This window comes from Carcharodon carcharias, chromosome 17 (assembly GCF_017639515.1).
Source record: "Carcharodon carcharias isolate sCarCar2 chromosome 17, sCarCar2.pri, whole genome shotgun sequence".
Classification (NCBI taxonomy): domain Eukaryota; kingdom Metazoa; phylum Chordata; class Chondrichthyes; order Lamniformes; family Lamnidae; genus Carcharodon; species Carcharodon carcharias.
Genome location: NC_054483.1, coordinates 70,705,670 through 70,726,999, shown reverse-complemented (window position 1 = coordinate 70,726,999; position 21,330 = coordinate 70,705,670). Strand labels below are relative to the sequence as shown.

Here is a 21,330-nt window from a genome sequence, read left to right as displayed (position 1 = left end):
ACCATCTACTTCCACCACTGTTGCATCAGTGCATCTGCTGCTGAAATCCTCATCTACATCTTTGCTACCTTTAGACCTAACTATTGCAATGGCCTCCTGGCCAGCTTCCCATCTTGCTCCCTCTGTAAACTTGAGTGCATACAAAACTCTGATGCCCATATCTTAATTTGCACCAACTTCTACTCACCCATCACTCCTGTCTTCATTGACCCATGTGGACTCTTGATCTGGCAATATCTTGATTTTAAAATTTTCATCCTTGCTTTCAATTTCCTCTATGTCCCTTTCTATCTTGGTTATTCTCTCCATCCCACCATCCTCCAAGATATCAGTTCTCCTCCAATTCTGCCCTCTTGCATATTTTTGAATTTAATTGCTCCACCATTGGTGGCTATATCTTCACTGCCTTGGCCCTCAGCTTTGGAATTCTCTCCCTCAACCTCTCCAACCCTCCACCTCTCTCTTTTATCCTTTAAGACACTCTTCAAAGCCTACCTATTTGACCAAAATCTGTCCTAATGTTGTCTGGTGTCAAATTGTATTTCATACTGATCCCGTGAAGCGCCTTTGGACATCTTGTTTTGCTAAAGGTGCTATATAAATGCAATAGGTTGTTCTCAATCTATTGAACATAGAAAAACAGAAATGAGCACATCTCTTTAAAATGGAATGCTCACATTTATATTTCCATGCCAAATGAAGCTTAGTTGGCAATTTAAACTGTCAGGAAAAATACTATTTCTTGAAACAAGTTCTAAGTACAATAACTGTAGAGATAAGCCAGCAGGAAATGAGTCCTAGTAACCAAATAAATGGAGTAAATACAGAAAAATTATGCAAATGAAAAAATGTATTCATAGCATCAACTGGTATTGTCACACATGTATATAATATTGAATTAGCTTGAGCATTATGATTCTCTGAGTTTAAACGACATGCATCGCTCGCTGAATTAAATACACCAACTGCAGAGTTAGAATATGGGGAAAAATATTATTTATTTTAAGAAATCTGGCGTAACTAATTCTCATTTTATATTTCTGTTACTGGTATATAACAAATGTGCTTTCATAACTGTTCACAAGTAAGTATATGTATTTACAATGTTGCAAAGAGAGAATGAAGAAATGACAATTTTTAAAGGAGCAATGTCATCAGGGACCTTCTGGATTGCATGCCAGAAATTTTTGATTATTTATGGAATTAATGCGAGACTGAGCTGCTGGGAATACAGCCAGCTGGGTAGTATCAAAGATGACAGGAGATTGACAGGGGCTTTTGTGATTCTATGTTTTTACATAGTTCGTTCAATCGGAGTGTGTTTATTTTAGTGAATCTCTTTGCTTTTGGAAAAAGAAAATTTCTTCGTTTCCACCCAATTTAGATATCACAAGCCATGGACAAAATATTCTGTTTGATCCATAACAGACAATTGTTGCCTCTGTTACTGACTTCAATGCTATTCTGTTTTCAGCCACTTAATGAGAGGGATTTCCACAGGCAGGGCTATTCTGACCTAGTCTTACTTTCAATGATGGGGTTTTCTGCTCCATTAGAGAGTTGCATCTGGCAGTCTAGCAAGAACAGAAAGACTCAGCCATTACAGGTAGGCTCTCTGGAATGTCAAAGCAGATGGGAATTAAAACCTGAGCTTGACCTTGCAGTCTTAAGTTATCTTTACCGCTCTAAATTAGTTCTAAGATTTAGAAACAGGATGAAGGGTTTGTTGCCATCTTTCATATTACTCAACGGATTCCTTTCTCATGGCATCATGTAACAATATTTAATAAAGAGGAATATTTAACTTGCAAGCCAAATATTCCTTTATCAGAAGACTTGTAAGCACCAAAGGAAAACCAGGCATTTGTTGTACTGAATGACTTAAGACAGTATTTATTTACTAAACATTAAACTTTACTAGAAGTCATACCCACAGATTTCTTAAGCATACAATTTTCAACCATGAAATGAAGAGCCTCCAAAATCCTCAGATGCTTTGAGTAATGGCCCATGATATTAGTGTGTGAGTTCCTGTTGACGACTGGGGCAGTAGAAACTTTCATATATGAAAAAGTGTGCCAAGTACTAGTGGCTTTCTATATCTGCCTTCCATGAATAGATGAAGAAAAGCATCTCTTCCTTCCAAAGGCTACAGTTTCTGCATTTATTGTCCATCCTCATTCAATATATTTTCTAGCTGGTAGCTTTCTTTTCCCATTCCTGGCAGAAACAAAATGGTAATGGTTAGAAATTATATTGATTTATTAATTAGGAATCTTGAGGTAATCAATGTATTTAAGGTACTTAGGCAAACCTTTGCTTTTTGTAGGACAGTCCCCTTTCCAGACTGCATAATAGATAATGGTCTATTCTTTAAGGCTGCAGCAGAGTTCACAGGTGAGCTGTCAGGACTGTTATTCAGATTGGAGGGCTTAACCTGAAGAAAGCAACAAGATGTAGGGTTAACTCTTGTTAAGAGACCTGCACCTTATTTCTTTCTGTACATTTATTTCCCTCTCACTGAATCACCCTCACTTGAAACAAAATTAAATTTCTCTGAATAGGTTAGGCTGTTGGTGTTCACTGCATCCATCAATTTGTTTGTGAAGTAATAAAACTCTCATATTTCTTCTCTTTGGTATACTACAAATGAGAAATGCAAGCTGCAAAACATACACAAAATCTGACCAGTAGCTTCAAAAAAGCTGCCAGTTTTCACTATTATGCCTCAAGCCCATTGAATGTTGACACTCTTTTCTCTCTCTCTCCCTTCAATTCAAACTTTGTACGCTGATCACCAGCCCACCCTCAAATCAGACTTGCTTCCCTTCCCTGTTCCCTCAATTTAAATTTCCCTAATCCATCATCTGCAGCCACTCCCCTCATCTTTCCCAGCTCCTGCGTCTGCTTGGTACATTGGATGGCACTGCAATCTCTGGGCAGGATTCCAGATCTTCCAAGAGCTTGTGTGCTGCAATGCTCAATCCCTTGAAGCAGTGCCAAAGCTTAGAGCTGAGAGAGACACAGTATTGTTTGCAAAAACAGACATATAGACACTTCCCTGAAAATGCTGACTGACTGCATGAAACACATTTCACTGGCACAGCACACAAACACCAGTTGCTCTTAAAAATCAACAGCCTGAAATTTTGCTTCACACTGCAGTATAATTGATGACAAATAACCTATTAAGATGGCAAAGGTACATATAACTGTAAAAGTGTAGAAAGTGCAAAAGCTACTTCTTATAATGGTTCAAAATATTTTTATTATTTCATGGGGATGTGAGTGTCGCTGGCTATGCCAGCATTTATTGTCCATGCCTAATTGCCTTTGAGAAGGTGGTGGTGAGCTGCCATCTTGAACCACTGGAGTCTCTAAGTGGAAGTGAACAAATTGAACAGTTTGCTATTAACAGGTTAATTCAGTTGGTTAAAACTATAACCCACATTTGTGCTTAGATTGTCAAAATGACTGGCATCCACAGTTGTTCCCAACGTTACTGGCCCTGACTCAGCTTTCTTCAAGTTCTCCTTCACTGTTACCAGCTTAAGTTCCAGGTCGACCCTGTTGTTTTCCTTTGATTTGCATTCTTCTTCAATCTGTCGCAGCTTTTCCTCCTGAGTGCAAAGTACTTGCTTATCTGAAATATTTACCAAAAGCAAATTATTATTCTGCTTATGCGGCTTCAAACTTGCATTTATATAGTGCCTTTTGTGACCTCAGGGCATCCCAAAGTGTCTTTGAAGTGCAGTTATTGTTGTAATGTACAAAATGCAGCAGCGAACTTGCACACAGTAAGGCCTTCGTTAAGAGATAATACCTGGATAATCTATTGTTTAGTGGATGTTAGTTGAGGGATTGGACAATGGGAGAACTCCCCTGCTCTTAAAAAGCAATTCAACTCCCTCTTAGCAAGTAGCCTGGTATCATTACAATATTTTCAATTGGGAGCAGGGTTTTACCTTGAAAAACTCCATTTATTATCATCAGGTGAGCCTATGTTATTGTAGACTATAAAGAATACATTTTTTTAATTATTGAGAAACAGACTTGGAGTGCATCTGCCTGCACTGCATGATAACAGCAACGTTGATAAGACTGGGATAGAAGAATAGTTTCAATGGCAGGATGGTCAGTAACCAGGGGATACAGAGTGAAGATAATTAGCAAAGGATCTAGGTGGGGAGAAGCTGGGAGAATTTCTTTGCGCAGCAGGTTATGATGATCTAGGATGCACTGCCTGAAAGGGTGGAGGGAGAAGGTTCAATAGTTACCTTTTAAAAAAAAATTGATATATCATTGAAAAGGAGAAATTTGCAGGATTTTGGGAAAGAGTAGGGGAGCTGGAATAATTGGATAGCTCTCTCAAAGAGTTGATACAGACAAAATAAACTGGATGAGCGCCTGTATGATTCTAAGATACAATCGATTACAAGAGAAAAGGTAAACCAAGGGACTGAATTTCCTAATCCCAAAGTCACTGCAAACCCAAGTGGAGTGAGAACACAGTTTGAATGACATAAGGCAACATTTTCCCCCTTGTCGGGAGTGGGCACAGATGGTGGGTTCCCAATCAATGCACCCAGTTGGGGACGCGCCGCCATTTTACATGGGCAGGCCAGTTAAGGTCTGCCCAGCATGACGTCCGCCAGGAAGCACGCGGAAGAGTGCACAGATCTCCCTAAGGCAAAGTGCTGCCTCAGGGGAATCGGCTCAAATGTGAAAAGCAGTTTAAACAACAGGAAAAATTTCACTGCCATGTCCCTTTATGTGACATTGTCAAATGAGTTAGGAGATGCCAATAACTTTTATTTAAAAATTTTTAAATCCCTCATGAAGCCTCATCTTGCCCGTGGATGAGGTTTCATGTTTATTCAGGAGGTTGCCAGGCTTCCTGGCCTGTCCACCAACCTTAAGGTTGGACGGGCAGGTCCATTAATGATTTCAATTACTTTTTTAATGGCCTTAATAGGCCATTGACAGATCAGCAGGTGCGCAGCCAATTCGGCTGTGAGCTCACCCACCTGAAAATGTAAATGACGTGGGGTGATGTCGGGATGCCCGTCAGTCACCCCGCGTCATTTTATGCGTCAGCGAGTGGGCCCCACCCCAGCCGGGTGATGCAGTCCATGAGACTGCTGGGAAGGGGAAAAATGAATATAATTTAAGGAATAAGTATCTTAAGGGAAGAAAATACAAAAATCATAAAGCTTAAGTACATTAGAACAACACTATGATGGAAAGAGAGATGTTGGAAACTAGGCAGCAGGAGGGATGGACTGACAAAGTACAAAAGAATGGCAGAACCAGCCTTTTCTATTCAAAAGTTTATTCTGCTCAACATCCAGTGAGGGTTAAAGGAAAGACTGAAACCTATCTCTGAATGTCATTGTCAAATTTCAACTAGTTTCTCATTAATTATAACATATATTAGCCATTTAAGAGTGCCAGAATCCATTTAAAATGAACAGGTGGATAGCTTCATTGAAATAGCAGACACAGGAATGATAAAATGAATTTCCTTAAGGATTTAAGCCCCATCCTAATGTGAATAGAAACTCTAAGCTTTGGCCTTAAAAGCAAATAGATTAAAATCTGAATCATCACTGATATTCTGGGCAGTTAATGGATGATCTCTTGATAAATTTAATGCTTCAGTCAAGACTCATTGTAACTTAAGCTACCTACTCTTTAAAACCAAAGGTGCGTCTTCAGAGCAACAAATTAATTTATAGCTTTGCACTCTATTTGATTCAGAAAATCATAAACCACATGCCGCAGTCCTTAATATCATCCTTTGCTAAAATTTACTTTAAACAAATCAGTCTCCTCAAATTCTTTAGAAAAAATATATGTTCCTGAAACTTCACTATAAAGAAAACAGCCTGAAGCTAATGGAAATTGCTGTTTTCATTTGCAGTCTAGCTTGAAAACACTGGAACAGCCAGAACTCTATAAATATCATCCTTTCGTTTCATCCATTGGGTTCCATTTACATTTGTTGGCATGCATGATAAAACAGAGCACTGGTGAGAAGTGGCTGAAGCATTCTGGGAGAAGTCACCGCAGCCACTGCGACTCAAGAGGGAATTGAGGAGGACCCACTGTCAAAAAACGGAACAGTCCCAAACATTACATTGCTGTAGTGTTTCCATTCCTCCCTCCTCCTCAAACCTAAAAAAAGAGAGGAAGAGGCAGTGCCTTCAGGAGTGCACCAGACCTGCGAGGGACACTCTTCTGAAAGTGGATTTTAAAAGAAAAAGCAGCTGAATAAATCCTGGGAGCAGACTCGGAGGGAGGAGCACTGGAGCGGTGAGTATAAATCTAGCTTACCTTGGGAATTCGCGGCCTTGTCTCCAGGGAGCAGACTTGGAGGGAGGAGCACCGGAGCGGTGACCTTGGGGTACAGAGTAACTGAAGTCAAAACTGAAAAAGTGACATCACAGGAAAGCTGTGACCTGATTGGTTGGTAGGAAATCTGCACCAAATTTGAAAAAAAACACTGCAAAGCTAACTAATAAATTAATTATCTAAGTCGGGATGGCTGGGCAGGTGATGTGCTGTAGCTGTATGACGTGGGAGCTGGCTGATCCCATTGCGAGCCGCAGTGACCACGTCTGCAGCAAGTGTTGGTTGCTGGAGGAACTCCAGCTCAGCATTGATGAGCTCTTGTCCAAGCTCCGGATGCTGTGGCACCTCCGGGAGGGGGAGAGTTATCTGGACGCTTTGTTTCAGGAGGCAGTCACACCCAGTAGATTAAGTACCTTAAGTTCGGTCAGTGGTCAGGGTCAGCAGGGTGTGACTGCAAGTGAGGCAGGTAGAGGGATCCTGTGGTCAGGAACGGAGGAGCCTTGTCCAACAGGTACGAGGTACTTGCTCCCTCTGTGGATGAGGAACAGGGCTGTAGGGAGGATGAGCCAGCTGACCACGGCACCGTGGCACAGGAGGCCATTCAAGAGGGGGCAGCAAAAAGACAAGTGGTAGTTGTAGGGGATTCTATAATTAGGGGAATTGATAGCATCCTTTGTAAGTAGGATCGAGAGTCCCGCATGGCATGCTGCCTGCCCAGTGCCAGGGTGAGGGATATCTCTGACCGGCTTGAAAGGATATTGGAGAGGGAGGGGGAGGATCCAGTTGTTGTGGTCCACGTCGGGACAAATAACATAGGTAAGAGTAGGAAAGAGGACATGTTTGGGGATTATCAGGAACTAGGAACTAAATTAAAGAACAGGTCCTCAAGGGTTATAATCTCCGGATTACTACCCAAGCCACATGCAAATTGGCATAGGGACGCGCGAACAAGGGAAGTAAACACGTGGCTAAAGGAATGGTGTGGGAAAGAGGGGATCCATTTCGTGGGGCACTGGCATCAGTATTGGAACAGGAGGGATCTGTACCGTTGGGACAGTCTCCACCTGAACTAAACTGGGATCAATATTCTAGTGAAAAGGGTAAATAGGGTGGTCAACAGGACTTTAAATTAGAAAGTGGGGCTGAAAAGAAAAGAGAGCCCAGAAGAGGCCATTAAGGTCCCCAGAACACAAAATAGGACAGAGTGTTTGGAAAGGGCTAGGAATTTAACTTCAAGCACATCAGATAAAGTGACGACAATGAGAAGGGGGATGGGAAATACAGGACTGAAGGTGTTGTATCTGGATGCACGCAGTATACGAAATAAGGTAAATGAGCTTGCGGCGCAGATTGAAATTGGCAGGTATGATGTGGTGGGCATCACGGAGACATGGCTGCAAGGGGATCAGGACTGGGAGCTAAATATCTAAGGATATACATCCTATTGAAAAGATAGGCAGGTTGGCAGAGGGAGTGGGGTTGCTTTGTTAGTAAGAAATGAAATTAAATCGATAGCAAGAAACGATGTAGGGTCAGATGAGGCAGAACCTGTGTTGGTAGAGTTGAGGAACTGCAAAGGTAAAAAAACCATAATGGGAGTTATGTACAGGCCTCCGAACAGTAGTCAGGATGTGGGGCACAAGATACACCAGGAGATAGAAAATGCGTGTAAGAAAGGCAAGGTTACAGTGATCATGGGGGATTTCAATATGCAGGTAGACTGGAAAAATCAGGTTGGTAGTGGATCCCAAGAAAAGGAATTTGTGGAATGTCTATGAGATGGCTTTTTGGAGCAACTTGTGGTGGAGCCCACTAGGGAACAGGCAATTCTAGATTTAGTGATGTGTAATGAGGCAGATTTGATAAAGGAGCTTAAGGTGAAGGGACTCTTAGGAGGAAGTGACCATAATATGATAGAATTTACCCTGCAATTTGAGAGGAAAAAGCTGGAAGCAGATGTAACGGTATTACAGTTGAATAAGATGTAACGGTATTACAGTTGAATAAAAGCAACTACAGAGGCATGAGGGAGGAACTGGCCAGAATTGACTGGGAGATGAGCCTAGCAGGAAAGACAGTGGAACAGCAATGGCAGGAGTTCCTGGAAGTAATTTGAGAGACACAGCAAAAATTCATCCCTAGGAAGAAGAAGCATGCTAAAGGAAGGACGAGGCAACCATGGCTGACAAGGGAAGTCAGGGACAGCATAAAAGCTAAAGAGAAAGCATACAATGTGGCGGAGAGCAGTGGGAAACCAGGGGATTGGGAAGCCTATAAAGACCAACAGAGGACAACTAAAAAAGAAATAAGGAGGGAGAAGATTAAATATGAGGGTAAACTAGCCAGTAATATAAAAGAAGATTGCAAGAGTTTTTTTTAGATATATTAAGGATAAGAGAGAGGCAAAAGTGGTCATTGGGCCGCTGGAAAATGACGCTGGAGATGTAGTAGTGGGGAACAAAGAAATGGCAGAAGAACTGAATAGGTACTTTGTGTCAGTCTTCACGGTGGAAGACACAAGTAACATCCCCAAAGTTCAAGAGATTCAGGGGGCAGAGGTGAATATGGTGGCCATTACCAAGGAGAAGGTGCTAGGAAAACTGAAAGGTCTGAAGGTGGATAAATCACCTGGGCCAGATAGATTACACCCCAGAGTTCTGAAGGAAATAGCTGAAGAGATAGTGGAGGCGTTAGTGGTGATCTTTCAGGAATCACTGGAGTCAGGGAGGGTCCCAGAGGACTGGAAAATCACTAATGTAACTCCCCTGTTTAAGAAGGGAGTGAGACAAAAGACGGGAAATTACAGGCCGATTAGCCTGACCTCGGTCGTTGGTAAGATTTTAGAGTCCATTATTAAGGATGAGATTTCAGAATTCTTGGAAATGCATGGTAAAATAGGGCAAAGTCAGCATGGTTTCATCAGGGGAAGTCATGCCTGACAAATCTGTTAGAATTCTTTGAGGAGGTGATGAGCAGAAAGGAGAACCAATGGATGTTATCTACTTGAACTTCCAGAAGGCCTTTGACAAGGTGCCGCACAGGAGGCTGCTCAGTAAGATAAGAGCCCGTGGTGATAGAGGCAAGGTACTAGCATGGATAGAAAATTGGCTGTCTGGCAGGAGGCAGAGAGTGGGGATAAGGGGATCCTTCTGAGGATGGCAGCCGGTGACTAGTGGAGCTCCGCAGGAGTCAGTGTTGGGACCACAACTTTTCACTTTATACATTAATGATCTAGATGAAGGAACTGACGGCATTCTGGCTAAGTTTGCAGATGACATAAAGATAGGTGGAGGGACAGGTAGTATTGAGGAGGTGGGGAGATTGCAGAAGGATTTGGACAGGTTAGGAGAATGGGCAAAGAAGTGGCAGATGGAATACAACGTGGGGAAGTGTGAGGTCATGCACTTTGGTAGGAAGAATAGAGGCATAGACTATTTTCTAAATGGGGAGAGAATTCAGAAATCTGGAGTGCAAAGAGACTTGGGAGTCCTAGCCCAGGATTCTCTTAAGGTTAACTTGCAGGTTGAGTTGGTAGTTAGGAAGGCAAATGCAATGTTGGCATTTATTTCGAGAGGACTAGAATATAAAAGCAGGGATGTGATGCTGAAGCTTTATAAGGCTCTGGTCAGACCACATTTAGAATATTGTGAGCAAATTTGGGCCCCGTATCTCAGGAAGGATGTGCTGGCCCTGGAGTGGGTCCAGAGGAGGTTCACGAGAACGATCCCAGGAATGAAAGGCTTAACATATGAGGAACGTTTGAGGACTCTGGGTCTATACTCGATGGAGTTTAGAAGGATGAGGGGAGCTCTGATTGGAACTTATAGAATACTGAAAGGCCTGCATAGAGTGGACGTGGGGAAGATGTTTCCATTAGTAGGAGAGACTAGCACAGCCTCCGAGTAAAGGGAAGACCTTTTAGAACAGAGATGAGGAGAAACTTCTTTAGCCATAGAGTGGTGAATCTATGGAATTCATTGCCACAGAAGGCTGTGGAGGCCAGTGATTGAGTGTATTTAAGACCGAGATAGATAGGTTCTTGATTGGTAAGGGGATCAAAGGTCACGGGGAGAAGGCGGGAGAATGGGGTTGAGAAACTTATCAGCCATGATTGAATGGCGGAGCAGACTCAATGGGCCAAATGGCCTAATTTCTGCTCCTATGTCTTATGGTCTTATAGTCTGATGCACAGCACAGATGCAAAGAATCATTTGTCTCCGTGGAAATCTCTGCTCTCCTCGTCTAATTTAAAGTGCTGCTGCTGTTATGAGCAGCCAGCCTGCTCTGAAACTCAATGTTCCTCAAGTTGGCCACTGACATGGCAGTGATGTATGCAAACTGATGATTTTTCTGTACCATGATGTCTTTGTTCCTTTGGAAAGATATACTGGTCTTGGAGGATGTTTAACAATGATTCATCAGGATGATACCTGGGATGAAGGAACTTAGCATTGACATATAGTTGGGTAAACTTGAGTTACAAGCCCCAGAGATGAAGAGGCTACAGGAAGTTTGATTCAGGTGTCTACATAATACAAAGGGAAGTGACAATATAGACAGGGGATGCAGGACAAACGGATTTGAAATTCTTCAGACAAAGGCTCTGGGGATGTGGAATGCTATGTCCCAGTATCCCAAAGATGCAGAATCAATTCAGATTATGTAAATATCTAGTTCTATTTTAAATAAGTGTGAATAGTATCAATGCATGTAGGGGGTTGATGACATAATGCCAACCGTTTGATATGCGGGAACTCTCTGCCTCTCTACCATACTTTCCTCTCTTAAGAGGTTCCTTAAAACCTACCTTTTTGATCAGTCCCTTCCTCTTTCTGCCTAGTTTCCAAGATCTCTCTTTCCATCATGGTGGGGATAATTTTCTCCCCATCGGGTGGGCTGGTCAGGAGTGGGCACGGACGGGCGTGGAGCCGATCGCCGTCTGCAATCGGCTGCGTATTGTCATTTTAGGTGGGCAGGCCAATTAAGGCCCGTCCAGTGTGACGTGCACCTGCCCTTAGCGCAAAAGAGCACAGAAATCTCCCTGAGGCAGCTCTGTGCCTCAGGAAGATTAAGTTCAGATTTAAAGTTTAAAATAAAAGTTAAAAATCACTTACACATGTCCCCTCATGTGACAATGTTACATGAGCTGGGACATGTTTATGAAATGTTTAAAAAATATTTATCAATTTAATAAACCCTTCATGAAACCTTATCCTGCCCGTGGATGAGGTTTCATGAAAAATCCGAAGGCCGCCTGAGCTCTTCGCCTGCCCACCAACCTTAAGATTGGACTGGCAGCCCTGTCAAATTGGTTAATTAGTTTATTAATAGCCTTAACAGGTCTTTGACAGTTCGGGGGCGCACAGCCGACTCTGGTGTGTGCCCGCCGAACGAAAGATTGGAATGACGCCCGACGTCACCGCACACCCCTGCATGATGAACAGAAAATTCTGCCCGGTGTTGTTCTAATCCACTTAGCTCTATGATTTTCCAATTTTCTTCTCTTAAATTACTTATTCATTCTCCCGCTTTCCAGCTGTCTCATGTTATTCAAACTGTGTTCTCATCCCACTTGAGTTTGCAGTGACTTTGGGATTGGGAATTTCAATCTCTCAGTTTGTCTTTTCTCTTGCAGTTGACTTTTTTTTTTACTGTATCTTAGAATCATACAGGAGGTTATCCAGTCCATATTGTCTGTGCCAGCTCTTTGAGAGAGCTATCCAATTATTCCAGCTCCTGTACTGAAGCTTTTGGTCATTTGCCCTAATATCCTTATTTGTGGCTCAGTGTCATATTTTGTTTTATAATGTCTCTGTGGAGTGCCTTGGGACATTTTATTACACCAATGGTGCTGCTGTGTGGGAGACATATTATGGGCTCCATGGAAAAAGGCAGTCATTTGGGTTTAAAAAATAGAAAGATATCATTGCTAACAAATAAGAGAATAGACCCTTGTTTCTATATTGCTAAGTGCCTTACGATCAAAGAATGGAATAGCAATGCTACTTTAAGCTTAGGAGTGGTTTCTTTGGCAAAATAAGGCTCTATTTTTAGAAATGCTGACAATCAAGCTTTTTTTCTAATATCCCCCAAAGGATAGATTACACTGCCTCATGTAAAATTACTTCTGTTTTTTTTTCTAAATTTTAAAGTATTTCAACAAAAAAGTACTGCAAAAGGCATTATTGACAATAGTGAAATGTCCTAACAAAGTCACCCAAGCTGGGCAACTGGCTCCTGCACCCCATGACATTGCTAATCTCATCCTTTACTGTGGAAAAACATCAAATGGAAGCCTAATTGATTCTAACAGGCACACAGGGAAAACTGGCAGGAGGCTCAGTACTCGACTGTACTTGTGAACCTCTTGATTGCTGGCAACAGTGATACCCAGATAAATTTAAAAATTAAAAGAAAAATTGAAGGAAGTTTTAACCTCAAATAATAAAGGCATTCTTTATTTCCCTGAGAAATTGGAGACTTAAGGCCTGTTCTGTAGAACGTAGAAGACACCCAATTTACTGACAGACAATTGAAATGAATGCACAATGGTGCCATTAGACAAGGAAATCCCATGTAGTACATTTGTTTCCATCACTGATTGGAACATTTCCCTCCAGTTATAGTCATTATGACACAGGATGATCACATTTGGCCCATTGAGTGCATGCCAGCTCTCTGTAGAGCAATTCAGTCATTCCCATCCCCCCGTTGATACCCCTCGCCCCGCAAGTTTAATTTGCTGATGTGCTGATGTATCTAGTTTCCTTTTGAAAATATAGTTGTTCTGTTTCCATGGTTAAAAATAACAAGGAGCCAATCAGGCTGTTACTCCAGTAGATCAACTCGTACAATTTGTCTTGTCCATTGTGAATTTGACCTTAGTCTTATGATTGACAGAGATCATTCAGGCCACATGGAAGTTATGTGATCTAGATTATAATTTCACAGTTTTAAACTTCACATTGACACCACTAATTTCCTCTTTCTTCTGTTCATAAGTCACCTTTACCTTTGCAAACTGCTATTGCGTCCTTCACCTCCCTCTTCTGTTTCCTCAGTTGCATCAGTTCATTTCGAAGCTGCTCCTTCTCCTTCTCCAGTTTTTCTTTCTCTTCAATGAATTTTTTTAGATCTGCCTCAGTTCGATTTTTCCCAAACTTAGTTTCAATTGATACTGGGAATAGATTTAAATAAAGAGCAAAGCATTAGTGCCAAGCTTGCTGCAGAATGTCAGGGAATTCATTAACACAAGTCCACACAGCAGTATAAGAATCATATGGAAGTTTGATCTCAAGGTCAGAAAGCTACACAGCATTACATGGTGCTGTTATAGTCAGATGTGATTGAAATCCCCAAAATCAAGATGGGACATCCTTTTGGGCACCTTTTAATGGCTTCCCAGGGAAAAGTAACAGGTAAGTGTAATAGATAACTGTTTCCGATTAGTATGAGAATCCCCGTAAGAAATGCTTGAACATATTTTGCAATGAAACATATGACACACGTACAAATTTTTATGTATTAGAAATATACATGGGAAGTGGGCCACCTGCTTTATTGGTTATGGTTGCCCAGTAGGCATCAGGGCTGGTGTCTGAAGCCCACATTAGTCCCATTGCAAATGCAAACATATGAAGTAGCCCATTCGACCCCTCGAGCCCTCTCTGCCATTTGATAAGATCATGGTTGATCTGATTGTGGCCTCGACTCTACTGTCTACCCCTATACCCTTTGACTCCCTTGTTAATCAAGAATCTATTGAACTCATCCTTAAAAATAATCAATGATCCAGCTTCCATTGCTCTCTGGGGAACAGAATTCCACAGATTAATGACCCTCTGAGAGAAAATATTTCTCCTCATCACCAACTTAAATCTCCTACGTCCCTTTGCCAGTTTGGACAGCGAATGACCACAGTTTACAATATATCCATGCTATGCTCAGCAGTCAAGCCAGCAATGCTTAAAAGGGAGCATTGAGGCTGCCACCTGAAAGTAAAGTTTAAAGTCCTTTTACTTAAATTACTGTGGAGCTGTAAGCAGCAGTGTTCTTCCCAGCTGCGCATTAAAACCTGGGTTGCTGCTCACCCACTTCGGGTTCCTCTCTTTCCCTGGTCTCTTGAGGACCAATCTTGCTGTCCTCTGTGGCATGGGGAACTGCTTCTGGGGCAATGAATGGTGCCTGCAGCCTGCCAGTATTAACACAACAAGGCTGGCTGAGCAGTTTGCCACTGTGCTGCTGTTGGCTTCATTAGGCATATACAGTAAGCATTGCACTGAGATCTCGCATCATTTTGGGCCTGATCCAGTTTTTAGGCAACAACACATTAGCAGATAGCATAAGAACAAAGGAATTAGGAGCAGGAATAGCCATGTGACCCCTCGAGCCTTATTGTACCATTCAACACAATCACAGCCGATCTTACACCTCAACTTTACTTTCCTAGCTGATCTGCAAATCCCTGGATTCCCTTAGAGTCCAAAAATTTCCCAATCTTACTTTTGAATATACTGAAAAACTAAGCATCCTTAGCTCTTAGGTAGAGAGCTCCAAAGATTCACAAATTCACAACCTTGAGTGAAGACATTTCTCCTCTCATTCCAAAATAAATTCTATCCAAACCAGTTCCAATTGGGAGCTCTATGCATTGATGGCAATTTATACTGGTTTTCTACATTGCAGTTGTAATAGCAAACAGATTCAAACTGGAATCCTTTAAGGCATCTGTTTCATAGTAATCTGACACTGAGTGAGATTCAGAGTTCACCTGTTGCGCTCAGCTTCTGCTTTTCAACACACTCCATGACTGCCTTCATTTGTTGATTACTTGCTTGTGTGCCATTCTTATTTGGATCCACCCAAGGCATCACCACTTTCTGACCATTGGAAGGCTTACTGCCAGTCTTTGAAGACTTTTCTTCAAACTCTGCTTTCACTTGAGATATCTGAGTTTCAGAAAAATTTAAAAAGGTAGCGTAATATCAAATTTCTTTACCACACCTGGAAAATTCTAAAAAATGCTTAATTTTCACAACACTAGATACTAAAAGAAACAATATGCTTGTTTTCCGGAAGTCTATATAAAAGAGATTTCTGTTTAAACTTTCTCTGGTAATTCTGGGCAGAATATTGTGCTTGTCAGGCGGGCACGCGCACTTGACCCGAACGAGCGTAAAATGACACATGATAACGTCAGACAAGTGTCCTGACGTCATTGCACACTCGTGCAATATTCCAATCGGCAGGTGCACGCAGGAATTGGCAGCATGCCCCCCGACCATTAATAGGCCTATTAAAGCCATTAAAGATCTCATTAAATGAATTTTTTTGCTGCCCGTCTAACCTTATTGTTGGCAGGCAGGCGAGAAGGCCAAGCAGCCTTTGGATTTTTTGTGACACCTCGTCCACAGGTGGGATGAGGTTTCGATCAGTCATTAAAAAATTTTTTTTTTAAATTTTCAAACTAATTTCTAACATGTCCCTACTTATGTGACAGAGTCACATGAAGGGACATGTCATTAACATTTTTTAAATCTTTCTTTTTTATTTTCAAAAATCTCCATCTCCCTGAGGCAGCTCTGTGACTCAGGGGGCTTTGTCCTGCGTGGACTTGCGCGCTCACCCTCCTCCCCTCTCCACACATGCAGCGCCGAGCGCTGCAGCACACGTTTCATGCTGGGTGGCCCCCTGATTGCGGCTTTTGTGGCTGCTCCCAGTCCACCCGTTGCACCCACCTGATGAGGGCAAAATTCTGCCCTCTGTACTCTTCACATTGAGGGATATCGATGCTAGGAATAAAACAATTTTAAACAACAGATGGAGGAATGATTGATGCTGACCTTTAGAATAGTGCAATTCATTCTGCTCTGTTAACATGACTCAATCCCATAATTACAACAATAACCAAGCTGGTATTTCTGCTGTATCACCCTTGTCATCTTGCGGTGTCTTTGACTAATGCTGACAAATAATTGCCAATAAGAGGTCTTTTCACTTTGTGGGCTCAAACTTACTGGGAATCAGGTTGAAACTAAGTTGATTAGAGAACTTTACAGCCACCAGGCTAATATAACAGCTGGAACTCGGAGTGAAATTGCACCGCTCAGTTTCCCGGTTTGTGAAATTTAGAATTTTAGTCAATCTCCTTGAAGTTCCTCATGATGAAGCAATTGGTTTTTTCTAACAAAACAAAGATGATATGCAAAGTGCTCACCAAGGAGGATGTATTGGAGGGATTGCAATATAGATTAAGCAGAATGATACTGGGATTAAAAGAATTCTACTGTGAAGATAAATTACATAAATTAGGCTTGTACTTCTTTCAATATAGAAAATTTAAGGTGAATAGCAAAAGAGCCAGAGGCAACAGCGAGTTATGATGATCTGGAAGGGTGATGGAAGTAGATTTCATAGTTATATTCAAAATAGAATTGGATAAAAGTTTGAAGGGAAAAATAAATGATAGGTTTATAGGAAAAGAGCAGGGGAGTGAGATTAATTGGACAGCTGTACGAAAGAGCTAACACATACGATGGGTCAAATGGCCTCCTTTTGTCCTGTATCATTTTATGATTCAATCGTTAAGGGTGATTTAATTGAGCTGTGTAAGATGATTAAAAGCCACCAGATGGTTTGACCCACATGTGCTGCCATGAGGCTGGCCTTCACTTCCACATTAGTAAGCATGGGCTCCATGCTCCTTGGCAGTGACAGGAGGCTCTCTGGCAGATCTGCTAATGCACCAAGCATCTGTTCTCCTGACAGCTGGCCCATCAAAGTCCTCATCTGATTCACCTTTAGCAGAACTCATCTTCAACCTCACCCTAAGTAACTACCTATTATCGACAAATCATTTGGCCCTCAAGGCCCAGAGCTGCTATAGGACGTTCTGAAAGATCATTTACAGTCTCCCCGAGTCAGCAGCCTTCTACCAGTTACGATGCAGACACTGGGGTAGCACTGCGTATGAACAATAGTACAAAGGCAAATGCAAGATAGGCACTATTGGGATGCACAGGGTGAATAATTCACTTTTTAATGTATTATTGGATGTGTTATTGGATAAAGGGGTTGTGGAAAGGATTTTGTCGTTGCTTTTATTGCAGGATTTTGGCCAACAGGATGGGACATCATGACTGGATGGATAGTTGGGGAACAGTGGAGCAGTGATGGCAAGACAGTAATGTCCTATGGGAACTGGAGTCTCAGCAGGTGCTCATGGACATCCCATCCAGAGCAATCTCATCCCTTCCTCCATGCCTCCTCTTCTTCCTCCAACTTCTGTAGTGGCCTCCATATACCTGGTGGCAATGACTGTGTTCTCATAATTTGAGGTTGTGGAGGCCAGAGCAGACTGCATTGAACTTGGTGACATGGTCCAGCAGAATTACGCGAAGTGGTGCAAGCAGTGGAACCGTTGCTTGAAAACAATGATTGTCTGCTCCATGAAGCTTTTGGTGACAGCATGGATGTCATTTAATACCTGTTGTCCTTCACATGATCGGGTAGCTGAGGGGGATCCTCAGCCATTTGCAGAAAGTGTATCCCTGTTCTCTGAGAAGCTAGACTCTGGTTCTTGGTGATGGCCTGAAGATGGCTAGAAAGTTTTTGAACAATATATTCTACCCAGGTACCAAATTTAATAGATACTGCATAATAATGGTTTACCTTAATACCAGACTCCAAAGGCCTTGCAATGATCCCAGAATCTGAATCACTAGCTGTGTCCTTGTCATTCATTTGTAAAAGATTTGAAGCCTCTCTTCCATTCTCAGAGTTTGATGCATTTGGTAGTGCATTAGAGCCTAGTTTGTTGTTACTGGAATGAAGGAATGATTTTACTGGAGTTAAGTCCAAATAAACCCTTGTTTGATCTTCCCCATAGCACTGTTCCTCATTAGCTTTATCATCCTGTGTAAAAACAGAACACGTGCAAATTTAGTAAAACGGGATAATTAACAATAGATATTTCAGAGATAGCCTTTAGGCAATGATTAGCTGGTTCCTGTTTTCAGAGCCAGATTCAATTCTATTCCAATCCAATTTTCTAATGCATGCAGATATAAATCTAATATAGTCCCAAATCCTGATGATGGTGTGAATATACAGCCATGAGTCTAGATTTCGCAATCAGATGCTGCTTGCCACTGACCTCAAAGAAAGATGCCCAGAAGGATCAAGTGATTTGCGTGGTGTAGATTTCATCTTTCTCAACATTAATTTTATCTAACCTGTTACAGGGGGTCTCTGATGTTCTCAAGCAGGCTAAGCAGCCAATGACATTGAAGAATTCTCACAGACAATAAACCAGAGAGTAAAATGCACTACCTATCCTTTACTTTTTAATGATTTTACAGAAATCAAAATAAAAATTAAGATATTCACTTGGGATTAAGGCAGAAACTAAAATATAATTAACAAACTTTTAAAAAAGAATTATTTTAATAACAGTAAAACATATGGGATTTTAATCGTCATGAAGAAATTTGACTTTCTACAAATAAAATTAGCTTTTCAAGAGCCAGAGAGGTTATTCAGCTGTAATTATGACTCAGTATGACACTAAAAACCCAGTTACATCTCAGTCAAGAGAGAAATAACTTTTTGGGAGATTTTTACAGCAAGATTATAGTGTAAATAGTAGAATTTTATATCAATTCAAGTGAATTCTGAAGATTTCCATCTGTGGGGACTTCAAGCACACCTTGTGGATGAACGGGGAATCACTGACAGTAACTTCTGAATTTCTGCATTCAACCGTGCGGCCACCAGAAGTCACGGTCAGTTTAATCATTACAACCACAAAATCTGGGCCATGATGTTCCGCTGGCTCTTAAGCCTCATACAACAGTAGATGTTGGATTTTGGATATCCACTTTATTGGGTCTGAAGAAATGAATTCCAGCTGAGGGCTGTCTGGTACAGTGAACTGTGTTGAACCATCAGGCCATTTGCTATTTTCACATTAATAAACCTACTCACAAAGCAGGTATGCTTACAAATAGATAAAGCAAATGGATATTATATACTTCTGATGTAATTTATTGTAACATTTATCAAGATTACATATTGTTGAAATAAGGTCACACTATTCAATACAAACCTTATCTTAAACAATGTGGCCTGGATTTTATGTTCAACTGCGCAGTTTCTTTTGCGCAATTGCTCTGAACTCACTTGAACTGATGCAAAAGATTGAGGTATTTCAAATCAAATTGCATTCAGCACAACTTGAGTTTCCATGATATTTTTCAATAATTTTAAAAACAATGTGTTGGAAGTAGGCCCCATCCACAAAGCTTGTCACATCCCCCAGGGCAAATTAATCATGATTTGGAGTCTCTGCTAATTACACTCAATTCCAGTTCCTCAAGGAGGCTCTAAAAGTTAAACTGGATCTTTTGGGCACAAGGACACTAACAGGTACCTTTTTGGAAGATTTTATATGTGTTGTTTAAATTTACAAGGGACCCACAACCTGAAAAGACTTGCATTTAGATAGCATTTTTCATGACCACAGGATGTCTCAATGCACTTTACAGCCAATGAAGTACTTTTGAAGTGCAGTCACTGTTGTAATGTAGGAAATGCAGCAGCCAAATTGCACATGGAAAACTCCCACAAACAGCAATGTGATAATGACCAGATAATCTGTTTTTTGTGATGTTAATTGAGGGATATATATTGGCCAGGACACCAGGGATAAGTCCCCTGCTCTTTTTCCTTAATGCCATGGGATCTATTACAACCACCCAAGTAGGCAGATGGAACCTTGGTTTAACAATCTGCTCCAGGGAGCAGCACCTTAGTGTCAGATACTGTCAGCCTTCTGTTCAAAGCCCTAGAATAGGGCTTGAAACTTGGATCTTGTGACTCAGAGGTAAGAGTATGACCAACTGAGCCACAGCTAATACTTCTAGAAAATAATTTTGTATATTTTTTTTAAAAGTCATTTTCAGTCATTTAAAATCAGGTTACTCACAGGTGGTGGATTTACACTGAATTGAAACAATTTTTGTGATAAACTCATTTTCATCTATTTCAAGTTAACACTCTTAAATATCTCTAGGATTTAAAAAAAAAAAATCATGTCTTAAAACATTGCCTAATTGTGTTGGTTTATGGCGGATTTTGCTTTGGGCAGTTTGGGGAAAAAAAACACTTATCAAAATGAAGGAATTTTTGGTGCAATTTGGACTAGAATCCCTGATTCTGCCTAAAGCAGAGACTCTACCCCTGAATGTTTACCAGAAATTATATATTGGTTAAACTCTTATGCTCTTTCCTTTGTTGTTGTTAAGACATAAATCAAGATGAATGTTTCTGTACTATCAAAGCATTTTAATTAAAAATGTGATCTTTTGCATTCTTTACATATCTGATCAGTTTCCTACCACAGATTCAGGTATATCCACATCATCATACAGGTCATCTGATTGGTTCTGTACCACTGGCAAATCATCGATATATGTGTTTGGCTCTGAGTATCTTCGTTGCAGTAAACTAGAGGGTAAGAAAATGCTAATGAAACAAATGGCCTGCGCTTTAAAACAGTCAGTATAATAAACCATAGTGTGCTTCTTACACATCTTTTCCATCTTTATATATGTATATAATGGAGGCTGTTATCTCAGTTGGCTAGATGATTATCATATGGTTCAGGATAACATCAACAGCACGGGTTCAATATCCCAGCTTCCTCACCCTGAGAGTAAAAGGCAATGGCAAACCACCACTGACAAACACTGCCAAGAAAAAAGGCTCAGGATGAAGCATTAGCAGACAACAAAGGACCTGCCTTCAGGCAGAGCATACGTGACATGATATGTATGTGTATATATGCAAAAAATGTCCAACTTACTTTGAAGCCTGAATGGCTCAGCGGTTTAGAACACCATCCCTTAAGTCTTAGGAATGAGTTTCAAATTAAACAATTGACCAAAGAAAAATGTACTTGTTAAAGCTTTGCGTTTT

At 41.2% G+C, this 21,330-nt stretch overlaps 1 protein-coding gene across 4 annotated transcripts in view; it reads right to left on the bottom strand.

Moving 5' to 3' along the window:
- Nucleotides 1-1,867: 1,867 nt before the first annotated feature.
- afap1l2 (actin filament associated protein 1-like 2) overlaps nt 1,868-21,330 on the bottom strand; it is a 261,920-nt gene continuing 242,457 nt past the window's right edge. For 3 of the 4 annotated variants that reach the window (XM_041209202.1, XM_041209204.1, XM_041209205.1), the window contains 7 exons: nt 20,751-20,859; nt 18,025-18,267; nt 15,125-15,302; nt 13,367-13,531; nt 3,450-3,643; nt 2,315-2,437; nt 1,868-2,220 (listed from right to left, as the gene is read on the bottom strand). In XM_041209202.1, coding sequence (XP_041065136.1) covers nt 2,194-2,220; nt 2,315-2,437; nt 3,450-3,643; nt 13,367-13,531; nt 15,125-15,302; nt 18,025-18,267; nt 20,751-20,859 — 1,039 coding nt within the window. In that variant the 3' untranslated portion in view covers nt 1,868-2,193. The remainder of the gene's footprint in view (nt 2,221-2,314; nt 2,438-3,449; nt 3,644-13,366; nt 13,532-15,124; nt 15,303-18,024; nt 18,268-20,750; nt 20,860-21,330) is intronic. The other variant, XM_041209203.1, reaches the window with a different exon arrangement.